Raw genomic sequence first — 12,775 nt, 5'->3', positions numbered from 1 at the left:
ACATTTCTAAAATTATTCCTTGGTAGTCGGATCGTCAAGCAAATCAGCAGGAGCACATTAAACAGGAATCAGTCCAGTAAATGATGAATAATATGTCTCCATGGGATCAAGCCCAGTGTGCGTTATAATAGCAGGTATTTACTTCAGGATGTCTGTTTTCTATGTCTCCATGAGTTTTTATAATTTCCAGACAAGCTATGGATTTCACACATTTAACGTATTATATGACTATTACTTGAACATACCTTACTCATGGGGGTGTAGTCTAAACATTGAGTCAGTTCTGTTTGTACTGACACTGGCTTTCATAATGTTAAGGAGTTAATAGCTGATTCTTTAAGTGGATACTAAGCAACACATCTCCACATCTCATCACTATCTAGACAATAAACTAAATCATTTGATCTATGGTAAGTTTAACAATATTGATTAGTGCAGTTTTGAGGCACTAGTCCAATTACCTTTTCAGGTCAAAAAATCAGCTCAGTTTCCTCCTGGATTCACTCTTTATACTTCTGCCCAATGGAGTGCAATATTAAAACCTGTCAAAACATTTTAACTCTCCAATATTTCTTCGCTATGTTGGTAGAAAGAAACAAATTGAGTTCATATGGATGTTAAAGGATTTGATTCAGTTGGCTTTTAAACCGAATCTCGGTGCATTGCAAGTGGCCGTTTTCAGTTATGGTTACCCCCACTTTCAAGCATGAAGCAACATAATATATGTGCATATATTTTCTTCTGTCCTTTTTCTTCCTTATGCCTCATCACCTTCCTCCCACTCATCACACACACACACACACACTTCCCACCATACACTTTTTTCTCCCTTCTTACCACTGCAGCTGGCATTTCCCTCTACCCTAACACACTCCCCCCTCCCCTCCACACACACACCCACACCACACCCCTCCAACACATCCATCCACCACTCTGTTACTCTAGTTCATCCCTCCCTCCCTCTCTATTTGGTCTGATGAGGGAGGAGAGCAGCATGGCTCGGGGCCATTACCCACAACATCTCTATAAGCACAGAAACACAGGCCTTCCACACACGCACATCATTCATTAAATTCACACACACACACACACACACACACACACACACACACACACACACACACACTTACAGACACAAACACACGCGCACACACACACACACACACACACACACGCACACACTGCATTTGAGCCCTGGCCATTTCCATTGACTACCCCCTCCTCCCGGTGCACCACGCACATTATAAAGGTCAATGATGGATGATTGGTATTGTCTGCGTGTTCCTACACACACAAAGATACAAGAACAAAAGCTACAAAGACTCAGCGAACAAGGTACACTGGCTGAATCTCCATCTCTACAGCAGCAGGGCACATCTGTCATGAGGGCAGAGCAGGCAAGGGGTCGGCGTCGGCGTCGGCATCTGCCCCCCCCCACACCCCCGCATCAAAGCAACAACCCACCTTGGATTGGTTCCCATAATCAGCCTGGCACACACACACACACACACACACACACACACACAGACACACATCAAGCCATCCCTGCTGTCAATCTGCCTCTGAAAAACAACAACAACCTGTCAAAAATGAATGCTGACTCCTGAGCTGCACTGCGAGATAGATAATGATTTCCAGACACCAAATATCTAGACACCAAATTGATTAAACAATTAGTTTGCCATCTCAGAACAGGAGACGCTTGGTTGCTTTCATTATCCACCTTATCTGTCTCATCTTTCCTTGCAGTAAACACACAGTAGAAATCCCGCTATAATCCACCCGGAAGACTTCAGAGCGATCAGTGAGAGCGATACGTACTTCATTATTTTCATGTTTAGGTGACCGTGTGTGTGCGCGTGCATGTCTGCATGAGTCCACAGTACACACATGATGACATGTACACTGTTACCTTTGCCAGCACTGGCCTGATTTTCATAAAACTTGGTGTGAGGGTGTAGCGTGGGCCAAGGAAGAACCCGGATCACAGGCGGAGACATACCATATTTTTCACTTGTGCAATAAGTATATGTATATATGTATATGTATATGTATATAGGCAATGATCATCTGTTATCGATCCACCTGTTTTGGCCAAAAAAGTGCATTACTAAAAATAGTGCTGTAAGAATTCACTGCATGAACTTGGGATTGCACTCACCTTTCTACTCTGCCTGCTGGAGTGAATAATATTCTGTGCGGACTTTATAAATATAAGAGGATTGACTACGTACATACTGGCTAAGAGGATTGACTACGTTCACACTTCAGCATATAGGTAGGATGAACAACAAGAAACACAGTGTTCTGGTGGTGCATGGGTGCCTTTGATCAAGCTTGTTGACAGCGAGCCCTCGTGTGGCCACAGTCTAAATTACAGGTCACGTGATGCCTTCTGACCAAAGAGTCTCTTTTTTTTGTCATCTCAATGTCATATACATCATCCATAATTCTCAGAAAGAGAAAGAGAGAATATAGTTCATGACTGAGCGTATTTTCGTATCTTAGTGACAACACATTTCTCATGGTTAGTGAGTGGGAGCACACATCTCTTGTCACCTGTCAGTAAAACAACCTAAGCAGGATGTCAGGGCTCAGGCATGCCAGGAGGAATGCTTATCAATGTAGAGAGATAGAGAGAGGAGAGAGAGAGAGGGAGAGAGAGAGAGAGAGAGAGAGAGAGAGAGAGAGATAGAGAGAGAGAAGCTTGAGGAGAAGAAAGAGAAAATAGCAACTGTAGAAAATATGATGGAGGTAAGAAAGAAAAAGACTTCCTCGAGGCCCCTCCTGTCGAAGAGGCTGACAACCACACAAACAGACTTGCCAAGTGTGAACAAACAACATTACTAAATTTAGCACGTCATCATCATCTTCACCTGACTTTCTTGTTTTGCCTCCAGACTCAGGCATCCTCATACCGGTTCTATCTAGTTCTTTCAGTGCGGTGGAGCACACACAAGTAAGTCACCGGGAAGAGAAGTAGTTGCTAAGATCAACCACAAATGTAAAGGTTTTATCCCATTCGGTGCATCAATGCCTGCAACAACTTTCTCCATATTGGATTAATAGATATTTTATGATCCAAGTTTGTGTAAATTCAGAAGTGAATAAGGTGCAAGCGGAAAGCTCACGAAATGGATCAGGTTTCGTCTGGCGAGCAAAATACCCCCCTTAGACCAAGAAGAGGTTTTTACATGATAGTAGTGACAGACAACTGGGGTGGGGGGTTGGGGGTGATACGTATGAATATGTTCGTATTGTATGGATTTGGGGATGAGCAATTCAAACTGAAATAGTGAAACAATACTCACTCAATAAAAGAAATAATAAAAGAAATATAGATTCAGTCATTACGTGCAAGACCACCACACACTCTCAGCCATTTCCCAGAACTGCTGGAACTACCCTTTGAAGGCCGACAAACAAAAAGAAAAAAAAGCTAATCCAAACATATGAGTGAGTGTATACGCGCTGATATGGACAAGTTGTGTGTTACTGGTACTGACTCCATCTCCCACATTGAAACAATGAGCGTGGTGAAAGGACTCGGGCCTGCTGCTGTTCCCAGCCTTTTCCTTCCTGCCCCTGAGAATGAAAGCAGAATGCCTCACAGTGTTTCCTCTCGATTGCTGTTAAATAAGGGTGACTCACCCCCAGCTCACCAGCAATACACGCCACCCTAAGAAAGGTGCACAGATGAGGGGTTGCAATGTTACAACACACACATACTCCCACATCCCCACGCTACTTATAGACACACACAACACAAACGCAGTTGGGCAATGGGCCATCAGGGACGTTGCCAAAAGGACAGAGTGGTTAGAAGAGGGTCTTGGAGGGGGGGGGGGGGACGGTTCCCAGGCCTCTGAGAACAAAACGTTCTTCCTTTTTTTCTTTCAGCATGGTGGATTTAAATGCTCCCTCACACAGCAGCATGGAGACCAATCAGTGAATCAACACGCTCACTCCAAGTCCGTTCACTCTATCTGACAAGTAATGACACAAATGCATTTACCAAACACTCACGTTGGTAAACCGCTGACTGCGAACCTACTCCAAAAAAATAATTACATACCTATACTGCAGAGTGGACCATTTCAGATCATTTGCAACAATAATAAAAATTTGAAACAGCAACACAGCAGCAGAGTGTGAAATAAATGCTCTGTGAGGGAGAGCAGCCAGATGATGAGATTAGAAAAGGGATCCTGCTCGCTGGTAGAAACAAGAATAACAGAGCAGCAGGGACGATGCAAGTTAAGGAATGTTTTATGGTAATGAGAGAGATGACTCACAGGTGATGTTTGTGAAAGGATGGGCAGAAAAAAAGAACTTTTTTGAATAATAGTTTTCATAACTTAACATCAAACCCTCCTTGATTTTTCAGTGCAAAACCAAACATGGAGTCTCAAATTGCTTACCATAACAGCAGAGCAGACACATCTTTGCGTTTTTACCTTTCCGCCTCCAAAACCAGTACTTGCGCCGTCGTTTCATTGTCAGTTCAGTGTCTTTTATTTTGAAAAAGGAAATACCAACCCACGGTCCTCTCCTAACACATATACATTCAACTGATGACAGTGTTCCTCCTCACTGTGTCGTCCAGCCTGTGAGGATCACCTACCCAAGGCAGCGTGTTTGTAACCAGCGGCCATGCAGTCCATGCTGTGTCCGAGCCGGTGGACAGAACCCAGCGGAGACAGTAGATTGAGAAAGTGAGTTGTCTGGACAGACGACGACCCCTTCCTTCCTCCCCCCCCGTGAACCAAAACGCAGAGGAGACCTCCTGACAGGACGTTCTGCTGAGACCTACGACACTCTACCGCTGAAGAGGTAAAAGACAGCACTGAAGAGGAAGTCATCCAACCACCAACACCGTCATCTTGAAGACGTCCGTAATTTCGCAAAAAGGTGAGAAAAAAAAAGTCTTACTTCCTCACTCTTGGACCCTTCGTGCCCAGCGGGTCTGAATTCTCAGAGCTCATGACCGAGCTTGGATGGTACAGTAGCTTTCTTGAAAGAGCCTCACAGACGAACAATGCCAATCAGGAGGAGGAAAGGACACAGCGCGGTCAGGAAGCTGTGGCCGGTGCATGGATAGAGAACCAGTGTGTCCTGGCTGAAACACACCTACTGGCTTATCACGTTGTGATGCAGGCCGTAAAGGTTTTGGTGGCAAAAGTGCAGTAAATTACAGATTCCATGAGAGAATTTTATACACATGACAGTCTAAATGTAGCAAATTGTTATTCTTCTCTCTTCATTCACTTCATTGTTTTTCCAGCAGGCATCATTGGTTTGCTAATTCTTTTCTTTCTTAAAACATGTATTCGCGAGTCAAAATGAAATCATTCAAACAGCATGATATAGTATGTACACTTATAGAGGGAAACACTTTTTAAACTTTTGATAAACTAAAAAGAGAATTTAATTTAGGAAACAGGGACCTCTTCAGATATTTACAGCTAAGACACTTCTACGATACAGAAATTAAAAAAGGAATATCATCAGAAGGTAATGAAGTGATCAAAGTATTGACAGGTGCCTACAAACAAACCCCCTCAAAGTTGGTCTCCAAACTGTACAGTAGTTTACAAAAACGAATCGGAAGTAACACACTATATGTAAAACTGAAATGGGAAGTAGAACTGAACATTAAATTGTCGAATAGTGATTGGCATTCCATGTGTACAACGCAACAGACTTCCACTAGTTCTAGAAAATGGAGGGAATTTGGATGGAAGAACCTAATCCGCTTTTTTATTACACCATATACAAAATATAAACAATTAGGTATAGAGCAACCATGTTGGAGAGAGTGTGGGCAGATGAATGCCAACCACTCACACATTTTTTGGTCATGCTCAAAACTCCAAACATACTGGGACCAAGTCATTCAGACTCTGGAGGAGATCTTAAGCTATAAGATCCCCAGGGACCCACGGATTGTTTATCTGGGACTAATACATGGCGATCTAATTCATAAGAAAGACAATTATCTTTATAAAATCTTGATACTGGCAGCTAAAAGGCCATCACAAGGAACTGGATTAAAAGTGACCCCCCAAGCCAAGGACAGTGGCTGGACATTGTGGAGGAAATACATAAAATGGAAAAATTACTCATTTACTAAGGTTAAAATCAAGGACCCATGAGCAGCGCTGGGAGAAGTGGATAGCATTCAAGGTATTAAGTGACCAGAAATGAATGATCCCAAATAGTGTAAAGAGCGATTGTTGACCCCCTATTGTTTTTCATTTTCTTCTTTTTTCTATTTATTTATTTTAATCTTATTTTTTGTCATTTACAATGTTTTGTCGCATTCTTTGTTACTAGAAAAAAAATCTATAAATAAAAAGTTAAAAAAAACAAAAAACAGCATGATAATGTTCTTTGAAATGGAAGGACCTCTTGGTTTTATGGAGACAATCTAACAAAAGTGATGAACACTGATTGTTTTCTTATTGATTTGGGAGCAACAGCAGCACAATATCATGCAGAGATATAGTACACGTGGATGGTTGAACATGACTCTGCATGGGTCCACACCGCACGCTGAGCCCGGAGGTCCACCTGCTGGTTCCATGGGTGAAACATTTCTGAGCCTGCAACTCCACCTACTGGAACACTGGCAAACTGGAGACAACCAAACTTGATATGTAATACGGACGTTTGTGAGAGCATGTTTGTGCAACACACACACACACACACACACGTATTAGTTGTTTCCTGCCGAGTGCAGCACACGCCCACTGTGCTTATAGATAGATAAGTAGATAAGTTTGATTGACAAATTGTATTTATTGTACAGTTGTATGGCTCTGGGGATGAATGATTTACACAGTCTATCAGTTCTGCATGGCAGCGAGCGCATTAACATTTACTGACAATCTGGTGACCTGGTCCAATCAAAACAATTTAGAGCTCAACGTGGAGATGGTTGTGGACTTCAGGAAGAACACAGCCCCACCCACCCGCCTCCATCACTCTGTGGGACTCCCCCGTCAACGCTGGGCAGTCCTTCCTCTTCCTGGGCTTCACCATAACCCAGGACTTCAAATGGGAGCCGAACATCAGCTCCATGACCAAGAAGGCTCAGCAGAGGATGTTCTTCCTGAGGCAGCTGAAGAAATTCAACCTGCTCCTCCATCAGCGTCTGGTACGCTGCAGCCACTAACAAGGACAAGGGCAGGCTACAGCGCATCATCCGCTCTGCTGAGAGGTGATTGGCTGCAATTTGCCGTCCCTCCAGGACTTGTTTGCCTCCAGGAACCTGAAGGTTGTATCCGCCCGCTCTCACCCTGGACACAAACTGTTCGAGTCCCTTCCCTCTGGCAGGAGGCTGCGGTCCATCAGGACCAAGACCTCACGCCACAAGAACAGGCTCCCCCACTGACCCTCGTGAACAGAGCCCGGATCCCCCACTGACCCTCATGAACAGAGCCCGGATCCCCCACTGACCCTCGTGAACAGAGCCTGGGTCCCCCACTGACCCTCGTGAACAGAGCCCGGTCCCCTACTGACCCTCGTGAACAGAGCCCGGTTCCCCCAATGACCCTCGTGAACAGAGCCTGGGTCCCCCACTGACCCTCGTGAACAGAGCCCGGGTCCCCCACTGACCCTCGTGAACAGAGCCCGGATCCCCCACTGACCCTCGTGAACAGAGCCTGGGTCCCCCACTGACCCTCGTGAACAGAGCCCGGTCCCCCACTGACCCTCGTGAACAGAGCCTGGGTCCCCCACTGACCCTCGTGAACAGAGCCCGGATCCCCCACTGACCCTCGTGAACAGAGCCCGGATCCCCCACTGACCCTCGTGAACAGAGCCCGGATCCCCCACTGACCCTCGTGAACAGAGCCCGGATCCCCCACTGACCCTCGTGAACAGAGCCCGGATCCCCCACTGACCCTCGTGAACAGAGCCCGGATCCCCCACTGACCCTCGTGAACAGAGCCTGGGTCCCCCACTGACCCTCGTGAACAGAGCCCGGTCCCCTACTGACCCTCGTGAACAGGGCCCGGGTCCCCTACTGACTGACTCTGTCATCCCCAGGACCATTTCCTATCAGTCACTCCCCTGCACATCCCTTAATTCTTCACTTTAAATACACCTGACGCTTTCAACTTACACTTACACTTACATTACACTGTTTAAAGTACTGTTATCTCTTTGTCTGTGCACTTTATTTTATATTTCATATTCTTCTGTACATTTAATATGTTTCAATTCTTGCACTGTGTTGATTGTTGTTGATTGTTTCATGTTATTGTCCAATGCTGCACCACCCGCCATGACAAATTCCTTGTATGTGAAAACATAATAATAAGCAATAAAAGGTTCTGATTCTGAAGATGTGTCCGCTTACAATGCATCTCTCTGGTTTTGCTATGCGCGTGCATGAAATGAAACTTGCGCTTCAAACATTAAATTACAAATGCTATGCGACCACAGCCTATAAGCTTATGATTACATCTTATAGCCAAAGCCATTACATAATAGTGTGAGGACTAGACTACTTACCATGGGCACGCGATCCAAAGCTCAGTGTTATATCGTATTACTTTCTTTTATATTTTCTGCAATTTGTAACTTAATGTTACTATTCACTCATCTCAAGATTATATAGAAAATGAAATAAATGTTTGATTATACCTCATTCTATTCCGTATAGGTATACATGGTTTTAGACCAGGGGTGTCAAACTCATGTTCACCGTGGGCCACATCAGTGTCATGGCTGCCCTCAAAGGGCCGGTTGGAACTGTAACACTGTATGAATGTAACTACTCCCGAGCATATTGTTAAATAACTGTCTTTGCATTTGATTATTGTTTATTCGAGTGTAAAAATATTGTACATGCATTTATATAAATCTACAAATATATATGCAAATTTCTCTAATATTATAAAATAAATCCATTTAATTATATTTATTAAAACCCACATTACTGTATCAAAGATCAAACACACGTTATTACATTAACTTTGTTCAAAGCTTTTTTGTCACAGTTGAGAAGAACATAACTGGTCCAACAAATAGTGAGCTGCTAAGAACATGTGTGACAGATGTGGTCCGGGGCAGTGGTTCTCCACTGGTCTGGGAAAGTGGTTCTCCACTGGTCTGGGAAAGTGGTTCTCCACTGGTCTGAGTCAGTGGTTCTCCACTGGTCTGGGGCAGTGGTTCTCCACTGGTCTGAGTCAGTGGTTCTCCACTGGTCTGGGAAAGTGGTTCTCCACTGGTCTGAGTCAGTGGTTCTCCACTGGTCTGGGGCAGTGGTTCTCCACTGGTCTGAGTCAGTGGTTCTCCACTGGTCTGGGGCAGTGGTTCTCCACTGGTCTGGGAAAGTGGTTCTCCACTGGTCTGAGTCAGTGGTTCTCCACTGGTCCGGGGCAGTGGTTCTCCACTGGTCTGAGTCAGTGGTTCTCCACTGGTCCGGGGCAGTGGTTCTCCACTGGTCTGGGAAATTGGTTCTCCACTGGTCTGGGAAAGTGGTTCTCTACTGGTCTGGGGCAGTGGTTCTCAACTGGTCTGGGAAAGTGGTTCTCCACTGGTCTGGGGAAGTGGTTCTCAACTCTTAGCTCTCCCTCCGTCTGAAGAACGTTTAGAACGTAAAGAATGTGAAGAATGTTTTTGGAATGTTCTGTGTTTTTAGAATGTTCTGCGTTTTTGGAATGTTCTGTGTTTTTAGAATGTTCTGCGTTTTTGGAATGTTCTGCGTTTTTAGAATGTTCAGTGTTTTTGGAATGTTCAGTGTTTTTGGAATGTTCTGTGTTTTTAGAATGTTCTGCGTTTTTGGAATGTTCTGCGTTTTTAGAATGTTCAGTGTTTTTGGAATGTTCATTGTTTTTGGAATGTTCAGTGTTTTTAGAATGTTTTGTGTTTTTGGAATGTTCAGTGTTTTTGGAATGTTTTGTGTTTTTGGAATGTTCGGTGTTTTTAGAATGTTCCGTGTGTGTTTAGAATGTTCTTTACAGCTTTCTTCCACTGCCTCAAAATGGCCCCCAAAAAAAGAAATGAATGAAATATATTTATATTTTAAACTACCAATCCCTCTTATTTGTCCACAGTAATTATATTTTAATTCACAACGACATACAAATGCATCCTGTAGCATCTTTTAGTTTGTATCCACACAAACGTCTCAAGACCCCTCCAGAGCACATTTCACAGCCAGCCTTTCCAACCGATCCTTAGACGGATGGAGCACACTGTTTTAAAGTTTACTAGGACAGAGCATGTGCATGCGTTGATGTGATTAAAGCCCATTGACTTGACCTTTTCGAGGGCCAAGACATTTCTGTTGGCGGGCCTGATCACTCACAAAGCAGTGCATCTCTATACCCTGGAGCTATGATTAGTGTATATCGATGTGGTACAGCAATGCACGGCATATACAAATTAAATCATGTACATGCCATCATGAACTGGGCTTGCACAGGGGGACTACTATTAACTCAAGTGACTTAAAGCCAGTAGAGGACAGTGAAAGGGTTCAGCTCAGGATGAATGGGCAATAGTGTAGTGAAACAATACCAGCAGCAGTAGGCTAGCGGGCCACACAGCATCTGACACATTCAGTCCCACTGCCTTTGTCATAGCAGACCGAAAACAAACAGGGCCATTGTTGAAGCCTGATACAGCTGTCCTCACAATAACACCAGTTCAAAACGACATGCCCCGCAGCTATTTGTGCTATAAACACAAATTAAATTCCAGTCCAGTAATAATAGGATGGATACCGAGGCAAACTCGACCTCACACAAGTGAGAGAGACAGAAACAAATCGATCTCTTTGAAGTGTGTGATGATATCCAGAGTATAGTGTTGAGGTTTACATTGCACTGACAGGGTAATGATGTGTTGCAGCTTACGTTTAAGGATGACTGGGCTGAAAGGACAATGCAATTATTGACTTGCTATTTCCTAACCATTTGTCCAGGAAGAATAAATCAAAATAGATATAAAATCGTTTTCAGCACAAATAGGACGGCCTAAAGATCACATTTATTCCTACTCCTCTTGTAAAACCGATGCAGACGTATAAAGTCTGCATCTGTTATTGTAAAATAACAGAGCGGGCTAGATCATTAGAGGTGGAATACAGCTTCTCTACTGAAATCATAATCGTGGTCCAAGACAGAAATGCGAGATCAGCCATCATTAAAGTTTGAACCAAGTGAAATTAAATAAATGACTATTTAACTGCGGCCGAGGAAATGTTGTTATGCTTATTTCAGTACAGTGCTTTCACTTTATTAAATCTACGGAGGTTCATCTCAAGGTTAATTAGATTTCTACAAAAACATCACAACAGATACGTTTACAGTAGCTCAGTAATGACACAGTGGGGCTGTGACTGGGGAGCAAAGACAATGGGATGACCAGAGGAAAGCTGCATGTGAGGTAGAATCCATATATTTATGATAGAAAACACAAATCTAATGAAACCAAAATTGTACAGTTCAGCACTGCATACTTTCTGTGCGTAATAAAGCATTAGAGATTCAATATATTGTACAGTATAATACAATATACATGGTTTATATTATATATGAACCAGTAACATTGTGCATCTATATAAACTTCCGAAAGCAGGCTCCAGTATTGCTAACACAAAGTGACCCAATGACAAATAATATCTCTGGGAATATTCCAGTGTTTACCTCACTTCCTGACATATAGCTCATTACCCATGAGACCCGTGACTGAGGCTGACTGCTGGCAGAGTATTATGTCCTGATTTCAACAGTGACATGATCAACCACAGGGCAAAGTTCACATCCAACTGCCAGTATAGTGCAGTGTCCTCATCTGCATGTTAGCACAAGCAGTCCCCAGTACTGCAAGATAGGACGAAGCGCCCTCCTGTCCCAGTCGCTCATGCCCAGACAGCACCCACTGCAGGAGTGCTGACTTGTATTTGGATCCCAGTGTTTGGAGTATTTTATACTGCTTAGCTGGGTTAGGGTTGGGGTTAGACTAAAGCCTGGGAAAACGGTCAGTTACAGCTGCGCAAAGATCCACCTGGAAGCCTGCAGGGATGCAGATCCCAGGGCTTGTTTCTTGATCAGGCTTTTTAAAACTGAGACACTGAACTGCACAGGGACACCTGTAAGATAATCTATCGTTATCTTTGCATGCTCCTGAGAGTTGCATCCTGAGCATAATGAGTTCTGGGATTTCCTACCAAGCTCTGTTCTCTAGAGAGAAAAAAGAAGTGCCCTGCAGGCACAACAGGCTGGGGCTTGAAAACCGTCATACCTGCCGAGTAGCCATGATACTCAGAGGTGGTGTGTAAACAAGGGCTGTACTGTAGGTGTGTTGAAGTCTGGCTGTTCCATGCTTTCCCAACCAGACTGACAAAAACATTGATAACTAAAACAAGACCTGTTAGAGCCATAACACCGTTAAAGACTTTACAGCTTGTAACACACCTTCGGGTTGTTACGCATGCGCTTAGCAGGAGTGATCAGGAACGTTTCCATAATGTTGATCAAATATATATATATATCAAATCCGTCCGGATAATATGTCTTAGTAGTATTAAGGCGCACTGGGTCGCTACAATAGTTTGGCAAATCTCTTGCAATAGTTTTCCGAAAGTGTGGACAAGATGTCTCCCAGCATTCCTTAAAGAACTCACCTGCTTCCTCCACGGTGTCCAGGCTGTGTTGCTTCTTGCGAAAAGCGACTCTGCTGAAGCCGTCCATTGTTGTACAAGCCGTTGGCCCCTCCGGCATTTGGGATACTAAAGTGAAACGCATTCAAAGTGACC

General features: G+C 43.9%; 1 protein-coding gene across 4 annotated transcripts in view; it reads right to left on the bottom strand.

Annotated features, from left to right (window-relative positions):
* The window catches only part of fgd4a (FYVE, RhoGEF and PH domain containing 4a), a 44,619-nt gene extending 31,844 nt beyond the window's left edge, over positions 1 to 12,775 (bottom strand). Inside the window, exon 1 of one of the 4 annotated variants that reach the window (XM_034534795.1) lies at positions 12,644 to 12,775. In XM_034534795.1, coding sequence (XP_034390686.1) covers positions 12,644 to 12,764 — 121 coding nt within the window. In that variant the 5' untranslated portion in view covers positions 12,765 to 12,775. The other 3 variants (XM_034534793.1, XM_034534794.1, XM_034534797.1) reach the window with 3 other exon arrangements.

The sequence above is a fragment of the Cyclopterus lumpus genome, chromosome 6, assembly GCF_009769545.1.
Source record: "Cyclopterus lumpus isolate fCycLum1 chromosome 6, fCycLum1.pri, whole genome shotgun sequence".
Classification (NCBI taxonomy): domain Eukaryota; kingdom Metazoa; phylum Chordata; class Actinopteri; order Perciformes; family Cyclopteridae; genus Cyclopterus; species Cyclopterus lumpus.
This window is presented reverse-complemented; position numbering and strand designations above follow the sequence as displayed.